Raw genomic sequence first — 19831 nt, forward strand, 5'->3', positions numbered from 1 at the left:
CCCAGGTCAAGGGTGGAGGGTCGCGACCGGACGGGCAAAAAAGGGTCAAGTGCAAAGCTCTGCAAATCAGTAAAAACTGTCAAGGAGAATAGTTTGAAACCGCAGTGTTACCAGGTTAGTTAATCGTCAGTTTAGTTGCTGCTTTAAGTACCGTATTTTCTGGACTATAAGCCGCTACCTTTTTCCTAGGTTTTGAACCATGCGGCTTATAGACCGGTGTGGCTATTCTGTGGAATTTTCTTCCACCTGTAGGGGCAATCTAACTGGATTTATAATACAATTGCCATTAACAGGATGTGACTGCAGGTGGAGGAGTTCAACAGGCAAGGGCGCTATGCACTAGGTTATGAATTATACGTGGTATGGGGAAGTATATCTGACAAACTGCGGTGGCAGCGGCATGTTAAAGGCTGTGTATTTGTCGATTCAAAAACATATTAAAATGCAAGAAATTGGCAAGGCTTTACAAGGATAAATTAGACAGTGAAGCCAGAGACCAATATCTTGCAAAAATAGACCTTATAAATGGTTTGGATCACTACAGAATTCCCAATACTGAGTGGAGCTATGAACCGGACCTACTTCCTCCTTTGTGTGGGCCGGATATTTTTGCGTACCTTGTGTGTAGTGCCTACAATTTAGCATTTTGCAATTTAAACATTATAAATCTTTAGCCTCTCCTCAAATGGGTAGGTGCAGGACCTGTAGTTGATGAAGGAGGCAAACAATAACAACACTGTCATTCGGACTAAGGAACGTGCTGTGTGTTTGCCGCCCACTTAAGCTACACAAACGAACGTAATTATTTCCTTTTTAACAGTGTATGTGATCGTTGATCATTCCTTTTTTCCTTTTACCTCACTCACCGAGTGCATGCACGTATGTGACTAAAAGAGAGAAAGCAATATGATTCGAAACTTTATTTTAACCTACCGCTATGAAAAGCTATGAAAAAAACTCTTGCCCAAGATGGAAGATTGTTTATTGTTGAAATGTTTTCATCTTACAGCCGATAACCAAACCATCCGACTTTCTTTTCACAAAACGAGCGTTCCCTTGGCCCTTCCGCCGAGCAAGAAACCCTTAAAAACTCAGTTTGTTTAAAATATTCTTCCTTTGCGATCGTGGGTGGCATTGCTGCACCCCCTAACACAGCACCGGTTCACCACGTTTATATATTTCGTCCGTCTAAATCAAGCGAGAAACACAGCGAGTTCGTCTTGCATGTAACAACAGTAGTCACGTCGCTTCCAGTGTGCTCCCAATATACCGCCCGATAGCGACGTCAGCAATGACGCGCCGTGCATGGGCCCTATTTTTCCACATAGATAGGTGCGGCTGATACAAAGGTGCGCCTTATATATGTCTTTTTCATTAATTTATTGATTTTTTTTCCCTAAATAGAGTGGGAGCGGCTTATATAAAGGTGCCCCTTATAGTCCGTAAAATACGGTACTAAAATACGTATTTTCTATATATTCTGGTAGTCAAGATTCCCAGTGGCACCATGCTGCCTCTCATAGGTCAGTTTTGGTACTATGACAGACATCTCGTTCAGGGGAGGAGATGTGATTTTTGGAGACACTATTTTGTTTGTGGGATGCTGTGTTGGTCATTTTGAGAATTATTTTTTACCTTCATCATATGGTAAGCGATCTCTCACAATGGGGCATATTGTCCCATTTGTGCATAATTCAATTTCTTACGCGCCTTTCTTCCACATTTTCAAGGTGCAGCAATTCTCCCATCAAGACTTCTGACACACCCGTCATGCATAACCTGGGGATCCGCACGCAGCCATCAAAGAGCAAAGAGGTGTGAGTCACAGAATTCTGAGGATTCTTGCAAGTCGCAGATTGTGGATTTTTCCTGAGACGTAAATTCCACAAAGATCCATTTCGATAATATTTGACAAATGTGAAATTAACTTGTGTAGTATATACGGAAGTTATGCTGATCGTCACCAGTGATGTGTGCTCGGCTTATCTAACAGGCTACTTTGGAGAGCATTTGTATTTCTGTATTTAATAAAAAGAATAGAAATAATTGAATCAGAGTACTGTGTTCATGACTGAATGCATGTTTGCATCAGTAGAAAAGCAAGTGAGCCAGACGTTTTTTAAGTGTTGCCTAGCAAAACGTCTCACTGCACATGTGGGCACATCACTTCTTTAGATTTCGGGACCGATATATATGAAACAAAAACAAATGATTAAAAATTGAACTCACACTTGCCATCATTACAATGAGCGCAGTTGTTGTGAGCGTCGCTTTCAGACAAATTCCAAGCTGACAGCACAAGTCAGCATTCGCTCTGTCACCAGCGGAGGAAGGACGTGTGCAATATGATGTTTGACTTCAAGTGGCGCTAGACTTTATGCTACGGTTAGATTGAATGCTTGCACCAGGGGCGGAGCCATGGGTGGGTGTGGGTGTGCACAGGCCCACCCAGATTGACAGACTGTCCACCCAGTGAGATTCATGAAAAAATATTTATACATTTTTTGTAAATTATTATTCAATTATTTTTGAATGTGTGTTTTGTTGTGTCGTTTATTTTATTGAATATTAATAATGGCATCATTCTTTGTATGTAAAGTGCTTTGTTACAGCTCTCGCTGTTACGAAATAAAATTGTATTGTCTAAGGAAGATCTGAACTTCATATTATTCAGTTTGCCATTTTATTTGAATATACCTGAGAGAAATGTACGTGAGAGAAATATTCAGCCCACCCTGATTTTTTCAGGCCCAAACATTAGCCACATTCTGGCTCCGCCCCTGGCGTGCACAGCGTTTCTGGCGGAGCGTTTCCACATACAGTCAATGTAGATCGTGTGATCCGGTAAGGGTGCGTTTGAAACAAAATTTGGCCCCTTCGCCGTGATAGGCTGAAGCGAACACTTCGCGGTGGCATGTCAGCGACAACCAATCGGCATTGGGGATGTACTTACTACATCACAAGCATGTGCAGAGCGAGCAGACACAGCCAAATAGTTAAAAAAAAAAAAAAAAAAAGAGAAAGACACACGCATAGCGTGGTGAAATTAAAACGTGAAACAATGTGGGACAATATCATTGCTGTCTGTGGCACCGAGAGGTATATGCAACACCAGTTGTCCTTTACCAGCCAGGACAGAGACAAAAAAAGCTTGGCGAACTGGGAGCAAGGAAGTTGGAATATGTTGTGAGCGGACTGTCAACCAAAATAGCATCCAGCAGCAAACAAAACCACCGGTCACCAAAATTATTGGCAATGTTCAAACTCTTTTTTTTCTTTTCTGTCGGACGAAAAGAGCCCCTCCTCCTGTCCACTCGAAGATACCCCAGTGTAGTCACCACATGACCAAAAATGCATGTTGTGATATTTTACGTCAGACCTGAACGTAGAATTAGTACAGCCTCCTGGGCACGGTTAGATCAGTCAGGGAACTCCCTCATGTCAAGGACGCTTTACTCAGTGCGTGACACGTTCCAGTGACAACTGGAATAAAGTGGATCCCACAAACGTAGACAGAGAGAACTCAAAAATTTGATTTAACAAAAAAATTATTTACAATAAGGATTACTGCCGAATAAAGTACAACAGAAGTCTCTGGCGAAACACTGCTAAGAAAAATAATGAACAAAAGGACGCTCGCTAAAATGCGAGGAGAAAGACAAAATACGAAATCACTTGTTAACCACGGAACAAGGAAAAACCCAATTTGAAATAAACAAAAACCCGTCAGCATAAACAAACCAAAAACAGCTATACACGAACAAAAACACGCGAATCAAACTCACCCAAGATACAAGCTAGGATGTCTAGAAAATCGTTTCACTTGAGGCAATGAATGCGAGCAAGGGGGAATAATCCGACGAAGATCTGTCGCGGTGGCAGTCCTTTTAGTCACTGATTGCTAATGCACCACAGGTGCGGCAAGGTAGGACACGCCCCCCAAGTTCCAGCCGAGGGAGACAGGCCCAAAACATGACAGTGCGTACATTTCATGGCGGTGCGTTATTGACACACTTAAGTAAATGGGGAAAATTTGCCCAGTCCAAAAAGGGCATAGCAAGTGTGCCTTTTCTAACTTAAGCACAAGGAAGAATATGCAGATGTTTGCACCCCATTTAAATCTTTCACAACCTAGATTTTGTAAACAGGATGTCAGAGTTTTGCATGCAAGTGCAGGAAAGCAGAGATGCAAGACTAAGGAGCAAAATGAATCTCAAAGTATTCCTTCACAAAAGAAATAAAAGGCAGACAAAGTCCATAGGCTTATCAAAATATTAAAGTTAAAAAAAACAACAACTGTAATACTAGGAGCATGTTTATTTTGAATTAGTATCTCAATATTTATGTCTCAGTTTTTTTCTGCTGCTTATCCTCACTAGAGTTGCGAATGAGCTGGAGTCAACTAACTGTGGGTGATAGGTTGGGTACATCATGGACTGATCGCCAGCAAACCGCATATATTACAAAAAAGATAATTTGGCCAGCAGGCTTTGTCAGAGAGTATATGATTATTATTTTACGAGAGCTTTTAACCTGTGATGGCTGTCGGCGACCCAAGGTTGTACCCTGCCTCTAACCCAGAATCAGCAGGGATAGCACCCAGGTCACATTTAACCCTAAAAACGTAGTATAGAAAATAGAAGGCTGGATAAAGATTTTTTTAATAGCAATTTCCAGGAAAGAAATGGCTTTTCAGCACCATTTTTAATTGCCTTTTTTTTTCTCCATTATTTGATTACATTTTAATGAAGCCCTGATTCACCCCTCCCCATACATTCAATGTTATTAAAATTCAGCGTTCAATTTGAGCTGAACGAAAATAAATCTTGATTGTTGAGCAAATTTATGGTTCATATAAACAATATCAGTAAAAGAATCGGCAGGTGCCCGATGGGTAATTCAACCATTACTGTGGTTGAATATGACCATGAATTTCTCAGTAGTAATTGAAACATTCTAGTAAATAAATAATAAGTGCAATGATAATGCCCAGCAAGAATCAAAATTGTTACGACAACAATATTCCTAATCAAAACAGTACACATTTCTACAGTAGCAACCGTGGCTTCTACCTGTCACATGCAGCCATGCTAATATAATTCTTCTCTGTGCAAACTATTGCTGATGGCAGGTCCAGAGTGCAACCATTGCTTGAAGGTATGTTCTTATCCCCTCTGACCTGACTATGTCACAGCAGATGTTCCGTTCTTATTGTTCCCTGCTCTCGATGACACCTTTTACGACTTCAGGAATGGACGAATGTGCTGTACTCTATAGCTCCACTGTACTGTAATGTTTTACGCTAAGTCAAACTACTGTACATGGTTGTGTCTCTATCTAAATGTCTAGACTTAGGTTAAGACATTATGAATGAGGGGTACTTATACTGCAAGTACTAATATATTATTTAAATGTCGTTTTAATTCAGCTTTAATCACCGGCATGCAGTAATTTAAAAACAAGTAATTTAACAGTGTGAACTAAAACTCAGTCGTATGATCGTATTCACTTTTGATCGGCATAATTTATGATACAGTTCTCGTACCGAATCTTATTTTATTATTGTATTTTATTATTTATTTTAGCTTAGAAGAGAGTAATGATCTTGGCTATAACTTTACATGTGAGCCTTCAGCTATGGCCATAGAAGATGTCTGACAGACAATATGTTTGCTTTTGCGATAAAGCGAGAGGAATTCTCCAAATGGCACAAAGGTTGATTCTGCTCCCTCAATGGAACTACATTGCCAGAGGCGCAGTAGACTGAAATGAGATGAGATGAGATGATCCTTAAAAGAAATAACAAGGAAAGATAAGGCGAATGCAACTCATCTGTGGTTGGGCAGGTAGTGTGCTATCTGGATGAAATCAAAGTAATGAGCTAAAAGATCATGAGCAAACCGTTATATGTGGACCGGGTAGAAAGTGCACAGAGGAATGAAAATCTTCATCTTGAGTGTGGCTGCTATACTGTGTAAAGGGTTGACAAGCTAAGTATGGATAACTTGTATCTCTAAAATTATCATTTTTATTTTTCATTTTACAGTGTATTTATTCACAATTTTGAATTGTAGTGGACATTTTTAGGCTACGAAAAATGTACAAAATGATGACCATTGCCTGTAATGGATTACCCCTTGCCCCAATCAGTTCGTTAAATTGAGGTTTGAATATATATGTAAAATACTGAGCAAAATTTTTCGTTCTGGGATAGGCTAAAGCCCACCCCGTGACCCTAGTGAGGATAAGTGGTACAGAGAGTGGATGGATGGATGTAGTTTGACAGGATGGTCACCTGAGGACAGAGGGAATGCCGGGGTTGCGAGATGGCTCATCATTCTGTGCCATGACGGTTTCTACTGGCCCGTCTACGTTTGTCTGCCTTTTTGTGGCTGAGGATGCAGAGATCACCAGGGACACCGCTAACAGAAAGTGATGGATAGGCAGTTAAAAAAATGGAGAAAATGTATTTGTGATGAGATCCTTTTAACACCCTTAGGAATGTTCAAGATTATATTTCAGGGTACTTAAAAGCATTGTTCGCCATCTTCGTTATGTCTCTGAAGGCGATTTCACGACTGGCTTCATGAAAACACATTTTATCCCGACATTTTTTTGTATGAGGCCGAGAGGAAAAAAAAACTGTGCATTTTGTTTGGGGAGCAGCTGACAACCACTTTTATCACAATTGATTTTGAGAAACAAAACACTGAAAACCATAAAGTATGTGTTTTGATTTGTTGAGTGGCAATGAGAGTAATTTCTGATTTAGGCAGACGGGTTAAAATCTAATGGCTGAATTAGCCATTAGTTAGCATTTGAATTATGCTAATTTCAGCATAAAATTCATTCATCCATCCATTCCTTATGTTCCTTATCCCCACTGGGGTTGTGGGTGAGCTGGAGTTGATCAAAGGCCGAGTTGCGCGAGAGGCGGGGTACGGCCCAGATGGATTGTCAGCCAATCGGCGGGCTTAGTGAAAAATATCAATGCTGATGTTGAAACATGATTTTGCTCGCTTACTCGGAATGAATATTTTCATCACTTAGGTTTCCCATACCTCTCAAGCAGGAGACATGGCACTAGATAGCCACCACTGACCCCAAGGGTAGCCCGCGGGCCTGTTCTAAAAAAAGTTTATCAGTAAGGGGACATTGTGATTTCCCAGGACAGTTGTAAATGTGATGATTTTCAAATGAAAACACTTGCAGAGATTTATAGATTTATAGAAATATTTATAGCATACTGATATTTGATATTATCCTGTTAAATCCTTGTTGACAAATGTTTTGTCTTCACACAGACAAATAACTTTAATTACAGTATTAATAATAACATAGGGCGGCACGGTGGTCGACTGGTTAGCATGTCCGCCTCACAGTTCAGAAGTCGTGGGTTCGATCCCGGGTCCTGCCTCCCTGTGTGGAGTTTGCATGTTCTCACCGTGCCTGCGTGGGTTTTCTCCGGGTATTCCGGTTTCCTCTCACATCCCAAAAACATGCATGGCAGGTTAATTGAACCCTCTAAATTGCCCCTAGGTGTGATTGTGAATGCGGATGTTTGTTTGTCTCTGTGTGCCCTGCGATTGGCTGGCAACCAATTCGGGGTGTCCCCCGCCTACTGCCCGAAGACTGCTGGGATAGGCTCCAGCACGCCCGCGACCCTTGTGAGGATAAGCGGTATGGATGATGGATAGATAATAACATATAATTAAAGGTAATTTGAGCAAATTTGTAATTTTAGAAGTGTGTGTTTTTTACCAAGCGTAGAAATATGAAGAAGAGATCGCACTCATTGAAAGCCATTGTTTTTGGATTGACACTTGTGACGTTGATATCATTGCAAGCCTCCTTAGCCACACTGCAAAAAACACTTTTTTTTTTTTGGGTTGAACAGTTATTTAAATTGAAACAAGATTATTATATAAATTGACATTTATGGCAACAAAGCAAGCAAGTTAGCTGCAAACAATTTGCTGATTTGTTTTTACTTTAAACTGTGGGACAATTTGTTCTATAAATTTGTTCTATAAATGATTTTTGATGATTTATTTTTTTGGTTGAAAATGAGGGATAGACAATTCTTACATAAGCAAAACTTTTTGCCAACGTTTGTTGCTTTTATATTTTTATTCATTTATTTATTTACATCTAAATTATGCCAGTACAACATACCGTGAAGATTAAAGTGACAGCTGTCTAAACATTGTTGGAAATGACGAATGAAATATCAGTTATAGGACAAATGATCAGAGCAAGACTTAAATCCATTAAGGAAAGAGCAATGTTCAATGTCAGGCACTCAGCTGTTGCCTGCTCTCAAAAATCATTTGTCCGATTAAACAGCGTAAGAAAGCCCACATCATATATATATAATTAATACTCTATGATAATTGCGATAATATGCCTGACTAGAGGAGAGCAATTATAACTCTAGAGTAGAGCTGAATAGTTAAAAAAAACTCTTCTTCATTTCCGTCATTGGTAGGCTTTTTTTTTTTAACTGTCAGATGTTCTAGTAATATTTTTAGATTTGCAGCAACGATTGTAAATGTTCCCAGGTGGTTAAATGTGCCGGCCAGACGCAAATCAGTTCAGAGCTGTCGGACATTTAATTTCATGCTCTCAGAGTGGTCTGACATGCTTATGCCACATTTAAATATTGGGGGAAACCGGCGCACTGTAAGCAACTTCATTCGTCGTTTATAATTTATACTTCGGAATCGCATTCAAAGTCTGTTTTTACTGGGCCCTTTTTTCCACAGGAAAGTATCAATATGTATGAGTGGGCTATGGTTCTATGCAGAGGGGGATTAAAATTGGCTCCCGTGCTGTGAAAAGCTGAGGAAACTGACAAGTTCTACAGAAAGACCTGAGGTTCCAGAAAGCTGAGCGCTGTGTGCCAGAGCCGCGGGACAAGAGCTCAGTGTCATTCCGCAGCTTTAAGACGAAAGCTTGATGCTGGCAATGACTTCTGGAAAAAGGGAAGGCAATGAGAGGGGGCTAATGCAGGAGGTGGGGACTCTAAATTCATGCGCACACGCTCACACATGATGAGGGGTCAGAAGGGGAAGCAGTGGCTGTCGAGTGTAATTATGATGATATGCATGGAATCGGTGTCGAGTGCATACACCGAAGACAGGTTGTCACCAATCTGTCACACTGTGTCTGCCACGGGTTGGACACGCACTTGCACACCTGCTCAGATACACTTATACACACACGCGCCCCACGTACATGGGTTCATCTCTTGGTTTCAGTCTCTTACAGCTGCTTTAACCAATCTTCCTTCAGGTATTCATGTCCGCATTTATCTGACTTTGATTCAGCTGTAGAATCGATTTTAAAATGATGCCACTGTCAATAAATCACTGAATGGCTTAGGTCTTGAATACGTTAAATACATGCTCGTGGAATATAAACCCAGCTGGGTTCTGAGGTCAGCAGACTCAGGTCAATTTGTGGACCCTAAAGCAAACATGGTGAATCGGCATTTAGCTGTTATGCTGCATGCAAACGGAATAAGATGTACAAGTGGAATTATAAATAGCGTACTACTGTGGTAAAATGCAATATGTATATAGTCGGTTGGGTCTCAAACTATCAAGCGATCGCTACATTAAAACGTGGATGTTTTGTGTGTTGCGGGCCAAGTGTGGAATACACTCAACCATTGTGGTTCAAATGACTAAGTTAAAAACAGGGAGATGACACTCAAAATTGACATTGTGCGTTCGGCGAGACTCAAGGTGTGTTCAAATGCAGTCAGACAATCAAGCTCAAAGAGAAAGAAGCCCCTCATTGCGGTCAACGTTGATAGGTACAAATATCTAAATAATGTTGGCTTTCCAGCAATCGATAAAAGCTAACATCAAGAAGAATGATGGGGGTCAAATCGAATTTGAAGTTGTTTAACTGTCAGCTATTATTTCAACGCTTTTTATTGATTTAAGTTTTTGCCGTGCTATCGTTTCCTTGTATTCTTTTCAAGTTATATAAAATAATTGACGTTTTGTCAGCCGCTGCTCGTTGCAAACAAGGTTATTACAGAAAAATATTTTGCTAATATATCTTCAGTCACTGTCCATTGTTACAAACTACAATTTGCCAAATGAGACGATTATACATCAGCAAATGCGGTCATACTGTACCTCCCCCAACACAGGGTGCGACCAAACCCTGTGTGGTGCGGCCAACTGAAAAAGTTGGTAGTACCAGTGCTACCAGTGGAAAAGTTGGTTTAGAATCCGAGTGGGAAAAGTGAGTGTCCAACTTACTCATCGAATTCCTTAAAACACACACGCAATTCTGGCTCTAGTAACATGCTACATTGAAGGCAGATTTTTGTTGCAATGAGCGATCTATCCTTTGACATCCTCGTCCTGCTGAAAGGAGGACCTCTAACTTCAGGCCCAGATTACTATCACCGTCTGATGCGTTAAGAGAAAACTCAATTTCCAGTTGTAGTAACAAGTCGGTGTTATTAGAATCCTCCTACAATAACAGACAATCTTTAAAGATCTTTAAAGCTATGAAAGGGTTAAAAGGATGCTTCCACATTAGCCCCTTTTAGCCTTTTTGAATCAAAGTCTTCATTTTTTCTCATGTGGTTTGTTTGGTCAGATAGAACTTGACCAAATCAACCGTCTTTTACTGAGGATTTTTTTTTTCTTTAATATAGAAACAACATATACTTTGGTTTTAAAATAGTTTATTACATAAACAATATCTAAATTCACATACACAGTCAGGATAGAAAATGAGAAAATACAGGGGGGCCGGGGGGTTGATGCAGGACTTCCAATCTACTCCGTGTTGAGATTGGGAACAGGAAGTGATTTGGACTAGGACACATAGAGGATGCAGACTATTTGGGAAACGCCTGCTCTGCATTGACAAAATTACATATTTGCCATGTGACCTATTGAGTAATATCTTACTTTAAGGGAATTGTGTGTTCTAGCAAGCGTAGGTGGTGTATTTCGTGTCAGTGGAGGTGACGCCTATATCAGTAGCTACACTTACTTTTGTTAGAATGAGTAAATGAGTGACTGATTCCAATCATCAATGTCCATACGCGCTTCAATCATCATTCTTAACACTGGAAGAAATAATCATTCAGATAAACATGGATATAATAAAACCTCACGCGTGACATGAATTATTACCCAAAGAGCATTTTGGTCCCTTGTTTAAATAGAACTAGAAAATTGTCACATAAAGCTTCCCTGTTTTCAATTTGACATACTGGAAGACCTTCACCGGCGTGCCTGACGTATCATACATGATCATGAGCACGCAGCCAAATATCGCAAACATGGTGCAAGATTAAATACAAGAGTTGTGCAAACGTGTGTGGGAATGAGACTTCTATCAAGCGGTTTTGTCTTTTAGTCGGGAGTTTTAGAAAAGTTTCTCATTGAACAACACTAAAACAACATGAAGAAGGCATTTGCTGTATACGGTAGCTCCATGTCTCCATTGGAAATGCCTTTTGACAAAAAGTACATCAAAATGCCAGTCATAATGTATATCGATGCTGCTCTTGGTGTCCCCCCAACCCCCCCCCCCCGAAATCGTTTTTTTCCCTTTAGCAGTGTGATCCAGTTCGTCCACGCGTTCTCCGTTTCGGACTCACTGTTGCTACGGTCGGTATGGTTCCGACGTCTGAGCCGTGCTGGATGGGGCAGTACTGCTGTGCCTGAGACAAACTGTGCAAATGCTACTGTGCTTTTCAATCCCGTGTGCTACCATCACTGCTACAAGACAGTAAAGAACTGCACCACTCCAGAGGAAGCTGTGTACGTGCGTGTGTTTGTGTCTAAGAGTTGACATCAACTCAATATGATCAATCAAAGTGTGAATGGTAGTTTTTGTATGTATAGTCGAGCATTAGTATGTCCCTTCGCTTTTGAGTGGGAGCAAAGAGGCATGCTTTTCTGTCTCTTGCAAAAAGCACTCGTAAAAATGGCAGCTTGTGTATCCAGAGGCTTTTTGTCTCTTCAGTTGTTGATACGTCACTTATGAGGTAACCAGAGAGTAGACCATACTGAAACACAAGAAGAATAAGGGGGAATAGAAAGTGAGTTGACATTTTTTGTTGATTGTGCAAGTATGATTAAGATATGTTTTTATTTGAACTACATCGTGTATGTGCAGATGTTTCCTTTTTCCAACATGGATTGAATTCGGCACACAAAACCCGCTTTGAATATTTCACATTTTCATTCATTCCAGTGCTACAAATATATATTTTTTTGCCTCAACCTAAAATGTAGAAACAAAACCCTTCGAGTTGTTTGTACTTTTATGCATAAAAGCTGCAGTTGAAAAGCAACATAATGACATAGAAGCACGCAATGCAGTTTGTGCAAAACAACCTGCAAAGAGATATGAGCATCCAATACAGTGTACAACAAAATGACTCCACAGAAGTCACAGATTGTGGATTTAACACTTGTCTTCATGAGCCGCGAATTGACAAGAACAGATCAGTAAAGGGCAGACTAATGAGTCTGTACTCATCCTTGGTGCCGAACCTGCGACTCTTAATGTTCACTGAAGTTCACTCACTCACTACAATGGAGTGTAGAAGCATGTAAATGAGACTGTGGCTGAAAATGGTGTGCAAGGAACGACTTTCATTATGGTGAAGGAGCTAAAATGTGAGATGGGTAAGATCTGCTTCTGGTTGTGCGGACGACTGACTAGTTTGATTTTTTTTGGGGGGTGGTTACGGCTGACAGTAACCGTCAACTGAAAAGAAGCTACAATATAATAATTATGATACATGCTGTAGAAAGTATTCAGCAAAAATCCCAAAATATTTTTTTTTTCGCCACGTAACATAAAACTGTGAATCAATCTGTTTTTCTGCGAATAAAAAAGGTCAGATTGAAAAAAAAAAAATCTGTAAGTCGTGAAATGAAGAATGCCGAACTGCGAAAGTGCATTGCCATTATTACTTAAAAAAATATTTGATAATCAAAACAATGAACCCAAATCAGTTATGTAATTGAGGCACACAAACGTCAATCTAACAGCAGCTGTGTTAGATTTGTGATTTTTTGCCAAACTAGGACTAAACACATCATCTTTATCATCCTCTCAGCACTCAATCTGGTGTCCACGTATGTACATCTACATTTATACTGCTTTGGACGTGATGTTCGTAACGGTGCTCGGAATTCATGCCAGGATACGATAGCTAGGATATAACTCAGAGGTTTTCAATAGGTGGAATCTGGTATGGATCTGAAATGCGTGCGCGCGATAAATACAATGGCCATTTGGGCACATTGTAAATATTCATACACTTCATCCAATCCAATCAAGTAATGGTGGCAATCAAAGGCAAGAAATCATCTAATTCTCCTGCCTGTGTCACAATAAATAAATAAATAAAGAAATAAAGAAATACATATATATATATATATATATATATATATATATATATATATATATATATATATATATATATATATATATATATATATATACACAGTCCTCTCGTTATTATTGAATGTTGATCAAACCAAGACTATTATTGACTCCGGCTTGTGTGATTTAGTATTTTAAAATAAACCCCTCTCTGTGGAATTCATTATTTATGATAGTGTCTATATTGTTTTGTATGCACCTTCACTTCAAAACATTATTTATTAGCGGTACATAATTTTACTCATCATGGACTAACAAAATACAGACATATTTCATTCAAATACAAAATTACATTTTGGAATTAAATGCACTTGAGTTTGAATATTTCAACAGTCCATAATAGAGGATTTGTTCCAGATTTTAAGGGGTAAATAACAAATACTCTGTTTTACTACTAAATGCTGGTAATACACAACTAATGCCCCATATTGTTTAAAAAATATCCTTAACTGACACCTGGTAGATAAACCAAACTAGACTAAAATACAATTATGTCATGTGCGATCATTTCTTGGCTGCTGCGCGATCAAGTGACAGATGTCGCTCTTTTCATGTCCCATTAGCTTTACACATCTGTCAAGTAAATGAGCCAACGTTGATGCGAGTGTGTGTGGCGAATCTATAAAGCACAGATTTTTTACGACAGGGAAAAGAGCAAATGTATTAAAAAGATTCATCCCGTAAATGCCCACATTTCGAAAACAAATTGGAACAGCATCCAACAACATGCATGCATAAGATATCAAATTGTTGATGTTGCAGGGAAGGGAAGTGCATTAGTGAGTGAAGAGCAACACATTCCTGTGACACAAACAACACATTAGAGGAAAAAGCAGAAGGTAAGTAACGTGATGGGTTAACATACATTTTTCTTTGTATGAGGTAATGCAGCAACATATGCCTGCTTTAAAATTAAAACGTCTATTCATATTCTAACATAAAATACATACACTTTATTTAAGTTAGGTACTTAAAAAGAAATAGCAAAACCAAAGGCCAAGTGTTACAATTGAATGGGGTTCATTACAGTATGGCTCGGATCAGTGAACTGTGACCGTGCGTTGAGCCACTAAGATGGCGCCAACTGCATCATATATTGATAAATAATTACAATGACTTCAAAGCAGCAAGACACCTTGTAATTCACCAAATTGATCAAATAAAGACGATAAAATGATAAACTGAGTAAATGATTGAACTTTGTATTTTTGTTCCTGTCTGTCAAAGTCTGGAATTTTGGTTTGGACCTGATTTACATTGGCATTGTCAATCGCATTTTGTATCAGTGGACTACCTGGTTGGACCTATTTGTTATATATTGTGTGACGTTCACATTTTCCAAAAAATCTCTCTGCTGGATTGAATACGGTGTTTTCAGAGATGAGCACTTTACCCTATTTTGCCGAGCCGCCATCTGGGCACCCTTCCATCATCGGCCCTCTGTCCCTATTCATGAAAATAATCGTCCTCCGACCCTGTCCGTCCTCATCCTTTTAAAGCTCTTCTGTCCTTACATTTCACCAATCCATTTTTACGCTCTAGAGATGTCCCAGACAAAGACATAATTTGCATGCAAAGGGATAAGGTATGTAATAAATGTTAACAGTGAGTTAACAACACAAAATTGCCATCCACCTTTTTCCTTGTTAGTGAAATGGGCGTCCTGTGGCGTAATGCATGGTATCTGTGTGAACCGCTAGAAGGCAGGTATCGCAGAAGAAAACAGTGTTTATTCTTTTTAAAAGAACCCAACACAACACGTCAGTTGATACTTGACCCGGTTAGCGACGATTAGAGGGACAGATGAAAACCCACTTTTGTCCTTGCTTAGCCCGTCCTTCTTAAAAAAAACATCTCGTGCTCCGTCCCCAAAATAGGCGTCCGTCCGACCGTTCAGTCCCTGGGACAGAATGCCTATCTTTGCTGTGTTCACTTTCTATACATGTAGCTGCGATTTTAAACACTAGTATTTGGTCCAAGTAGTGTTCACATTTGAACTAAAGTCAAGCACACTTCACCAGAATTCACTTGGAAGTGAAGACCCACCCCTTTTTGGGGTCTCGGTTATGCTTGTTTGGTGTGCACCTGTTTGCGTTCTAGCAGAGCAACCCACTACTGTTCCCTTCAACCGACCTAAATGTGATAAGTGTGAATGCAAGCCTTACATGCCACTGTGACACAAATTGGACAATTTTCTGGCTGGTGAGCTGTCCAGTGTGTCTTTTGCCTCTTGCTCAGTCAGCTGGAATAGGCTCCAGCTCACCCGTGAGGACAAGGGGCATTAAAAAAAATGACGGAAAGGAAAGACAATGTGAGTGGAGTTTTTTGTTCAAATATTTTGTGTATTTTATGACTTTGGATGTTTGTATTGGTTTGTGATGGAGACTGCATGCGTTACGACTTATGTACAAAATCAGGTTATGTCAATGTCGTAAAAATAGTACTCCGTCGTAAACCGGGCACCTACTTGGATGTGTAATGTCAGTCTGTTTCTGGTATTTTATCAGTCAAACTTGTGACAGTGAGTCCTCTGAATTCATCATTCCATGCAAGTGGAGTATCGTAGCCAGACTGTGAATAGGACACAGACAGAGGAGCTCTAGAGAGTGTTGGTGTAACGAGAAAACGGGCCACAAAGTGCAGGTTTCCGGCTTGATTCACTTCCAGTTCAGTTAGTTTTTATTACTGAGGTGATTTGACTTTTAGCATCAATGTTTCTTTTTGTGTATGAAACTGAACTGAAATATTTGGTGGGATGAAGTTTGAATTAAGGATGTATGTTCTGTAGCCAAATTTCTGTTAGTTTACTGAATTAAAAAAAATAAAATAAAAAAAATCTGGATTGAAAGTGAAATGACCATCAACCAACACTTCTTAAAGATAACTCACTGTTGCTTTTGTTGCTGCAAGTGGTCTTTTAAAACAGCAAATGCGTCCAGTACGAGCTGGAGGATAGATTGACAGAGGTAAGCCAAGTGGTCAAGTTAAGGTGAATGTTTACAGAAAGCCAACCAGTATCTCAGAAAAAATAATGACCCAATTTTAAGTAATTATGGCTGCATAAATATTGCAGCACAAAATGTTTACCACGCCTCTGCGTCATACCGTTAGTCCATTTAGTTTGCAAGTTTTCTTTGAACTTTTCTTTGTAAGAAGTTAAGCATTTGAAGACTCTTTCCCAAGGACATACCAAGCTCTGAGAAACAAGAAATATGCATTTTTTTGTGAAAGCTAGGCTTAAAAAAAGAAAAGAAAAAAAGAATCCCATGAAAATGAATTCAATATATGACTATGACTAAATACGTAGATCCTAAAGTAATTCCGCCACTTTAACATGGCAGGAGCATGACAGCAAAGTCTTGGGAGTCAAAATATTTGAAGAGTATAGTTCTTGTCTCTTAATATCAATGTTTGGAAAAACAAATCATCATCTGCATCCTAAAGTTATCACATTAATTTTGACTAAAAAGAATGAATCAGCTATTTTTTACTTGCTGGTGTATAATACTTTAAACTACAGAAAAACGAAAAAGTCATCTTTGACAGTGTTGGTCATGATGTCGTGACAACGTCATTCACCTTAAAACACAGCCACTAGATTCCTTTTCATAACTGAAATAAGTCCGACATTCATTTAAAGTACAATATCATCACACACATACAAGAGCAGCTCAATGTAAAAAAAATAAAGGAATAAATAAATTCAAAACCAAACTGAGCTATATGTAATCAAAAATCTACACTACCACATGGTGCGGTAAAAATCACATAACCACTGTACAGCTAGAAGCCACACATATCCACTTCCTGGTCACAACTTTAGGTACACTTACGGAATGAAAAACACTTGATGAATATGGAGTTTGTCGTTTTTGCCGGCAACTTATATTGAAAATGCATTCTTTAATACATATTTTTGAGTAGTTCTCATGACCGTAGATGGATGGTGTACCTAATGCTGTGGCCAGCGTATATACTGTATATTACATCAGAAGTATTTCTTGGCACGTGAACAAAACAAGTATGGTGAATATCACGACTGTATTGTCATTAAAAAACAAACATGAATATAAAGTTGAAAATGTAAGGATGGTACCTTTTTAAGAGTTCCCATTTGTAAGACCTATTAGAGGGATATTTCCAGGTTCCACACACTGCAGCCCCCACATGACACATGGAACAAGATCCGGAGTGATTATTATCAGCAACATTGGACAAGGACAACAAATTGACAAGAGCAACACATTTCAAGAAACATTTTTTTCCATCATAAAATACGGAAATTCTTCAAGTGCTTGTCAATGAAGTAAAGAATCAAATTCTCTCAACATCACATGCATTAGCGACAACAAGCCTAAACGTACACCCTACTTTAGCTGACCTGAACTTGCATGTGATTGCTAGAGAAATGGTTACTTTATTCAGTGAGTTGCACTCATACTGCTTCGTCGGACCTTGAAATGTTGGAATAAAAGGTAGGGCTGATGTTACCTCGGTCTAGTTTGGTTTTTATCCTTGCACATTACCTGCAGCTGCTATAATCTGTTTGACCTGTGATACATCTACGGCTCCCACACTTTCTGCTGGATGCTCACCAGTAGAGATAGTAGAAGAAGGACAGGACAAAGAAGGACAGCTTGCACCAGGCCTCCTTCAGGCAGAACTTGAGCGTGTCGCCATTCATAACCGAAGCAGGGTCGTAGATCAACTCCTTGGTATCCGTCGGGGAATGGAAGTACCTACCGCAGATGGCAAAGAACACAGCACGGGTAGTTGACCTGTTCGACACCTTGGCGTGGGGGTGATGGTTGAGGGATGGAATTAAATGCGTGATGCCGGAAAGCAAATGGCTCAGATCAAGACTGTCCGGAGTTGATGATTGATGGATATGGCAGACCGGTCAAGTTTTGGGCTTCTCAACATGTTGAGGTATTACTTTCTGATTTATTGGCAGACCAAAGGGAAATATTAATAATGAAGATGAATGAATGCTGCTCATATCTATTTTAAACACAGTTCTGGTAACGGTGTGTGTTGTGGTGGGCGATCTGGCAAAAATATCATATCACGATTTTTAAAAAATAAAATCACAAAACTATTTTGTCAGGATCCTTTTTTTTACATCGTTTTTTCATACTAATTTGCACATTCCTCATGTCAAACACATAAAACATGTTTAAAATGTGTATAAAACTCTAAAAGAAAAAAAAAGACATTTTAAGTCCACTACGCTGAACAGGTTTTAATTTGAATAGTGATGATTTTTATCAAAATGTGCAGTGAATGTAAACATAAAAGGTAACATAGTAACACATAAAAACACTGCTCGTAACGCAGGTCTAGTACTTTGAAGGGTTTTTAAAGCCCTCGTTTTCCACTGTTTTAATGGGAATCATGTCTTCAGCAAGGTAATAAGTCACTGCCTCAGTTACTTCTTTACACAGCTTGCTTGTTTTTTCATGTGGAGTGCTCTTGTTAAATGACTGTGTTACCGTGGGTTGCGTTAGCTTGGAGCTAGCGGCTGCCTCTGGCTACCATGTGTCTGATCTCCGTTTGCTTTGGCTGTCGGCGCTGACGTCCAAACCGAGCCTCTGCAAACTTTGCAAACAACTGGTTTGGGCTTTCTCCTCCAAGGAAAAGCCAAACCAAATCGACACTGTGGATGTGGAGTTTCTTTTTGGGACCAACTCTGCTTCTTGGTGACTTTCCGCTATAGCTTCCCGCTATGCAAACAAACGGGGGGCGGGGAGTGTCACGTACGGTGCACTGTGCGTGCTGTGGTTGGTTGGTCGGGTATACGTGTCAGCGGCTTTACGCCGCCACAGAGTTAAACTGTTTAGAATGTGCCACGTAGACGATCAAACGATCTTTCGGCTTTATGAGATCGTGAACACTAAACCGTTTAATATCGTCATACCGCCCACCCCTAGGTGTGTGTATGCTTAAAGCAGAATAAGCTTGTTCTCCGTCACAAGGAGTTTAATTTTGGACTTTAACTAATATGGAGTATTAATAGCAGAATTATTTTGGGGGCATCTTGGGATGTTTCCTGAAGATTCTCCATTCCAGTGAGACTTAATTAAAAGCTAGGATTAAGAAATTAGAAGACATGTAAAATGAGCTCTGTTTACCTACTGTGGAGTTTCATTTCACGGAGCAAAAATGTACTGTATTTTTTTAATGGACCCAAGTGATGAGGAGTTTGTGTAACAACGGAATCCAGAATATGTGTGTATCACATTGACCACACTCTCTACTATGTCCTGCTCATTAACAACCAAAATATACGGATCTTCATTACAGCACACCACACATCAAGCGACACAGCTGAAGGTTACTGAAGCGGTCTCAGTTACACTTAAAACTCAGAAACTTGTTTGGGGTGATTTGC

At 39.6% G+C, this 19831-nt stretch overlaps 1 protein-coding gene across 7 annotated transcripts in view; it reads right to left on the minus strand.

The window, feature by feature from the left end:
* Positions 1 to 10694: 10694 nt before the first annotated feature.
* Positions 10695 to 19831, minus strand: part of cnih3 (cornichon family AMPA receptor auxiliary protein 3) — a 56161-nt gene continuing 47024 nt past the window's right edge. The window contains exons 5-10 of one of the 7 annotated variants that reach the window (XR_015084003.1): positions 18036 to 18182; positions 17537 to 17594; positions 16330 to 16385; positions 15606 to 16011; positions 15076 to 15136; positions 10695 to 12049 (exon numbers count right to left, since the gene is read on the minus strand). Coding sequence is in view for 4 of the 7 variants with exons in the window: in XM_086019409.1 (XP_085875535.1) it covers positions 17567 to 17594; positions 18036 to 18182 (175 nt within the window). In the remaining 3 variants the exon portion in view is untranslated. The remainder of the gene's footprint in view (positions 12050 to 15075; positions 15137 to 15605; positions 16012 to 16329; positions 16386 to 17536; positions 17595 to 18035; positions 18183 to 19831) is intronic. The other 6 variants (XR_015084004.1, XR_015084002.1, XM_086019412.1 and 3 more) reach the window with 6 other exon arrangements.

The sequence above is a fragment of the Filicampus tigris genome, chromosome 20 (assembly GCF_054856515.1).
Source record: "Filicampus tigris isolate MCC_2025a chromosome 20, RoL_Ftig_1.0, whole genome shotgun sequence".
Taxonomy (NCBI): domain Eukaryota; kingdom Metazoa; phylum Chordata; class Actinopteri; order Syngnathiformes; family Syngnathidae; genus Filicampus; species Filicampus tigris.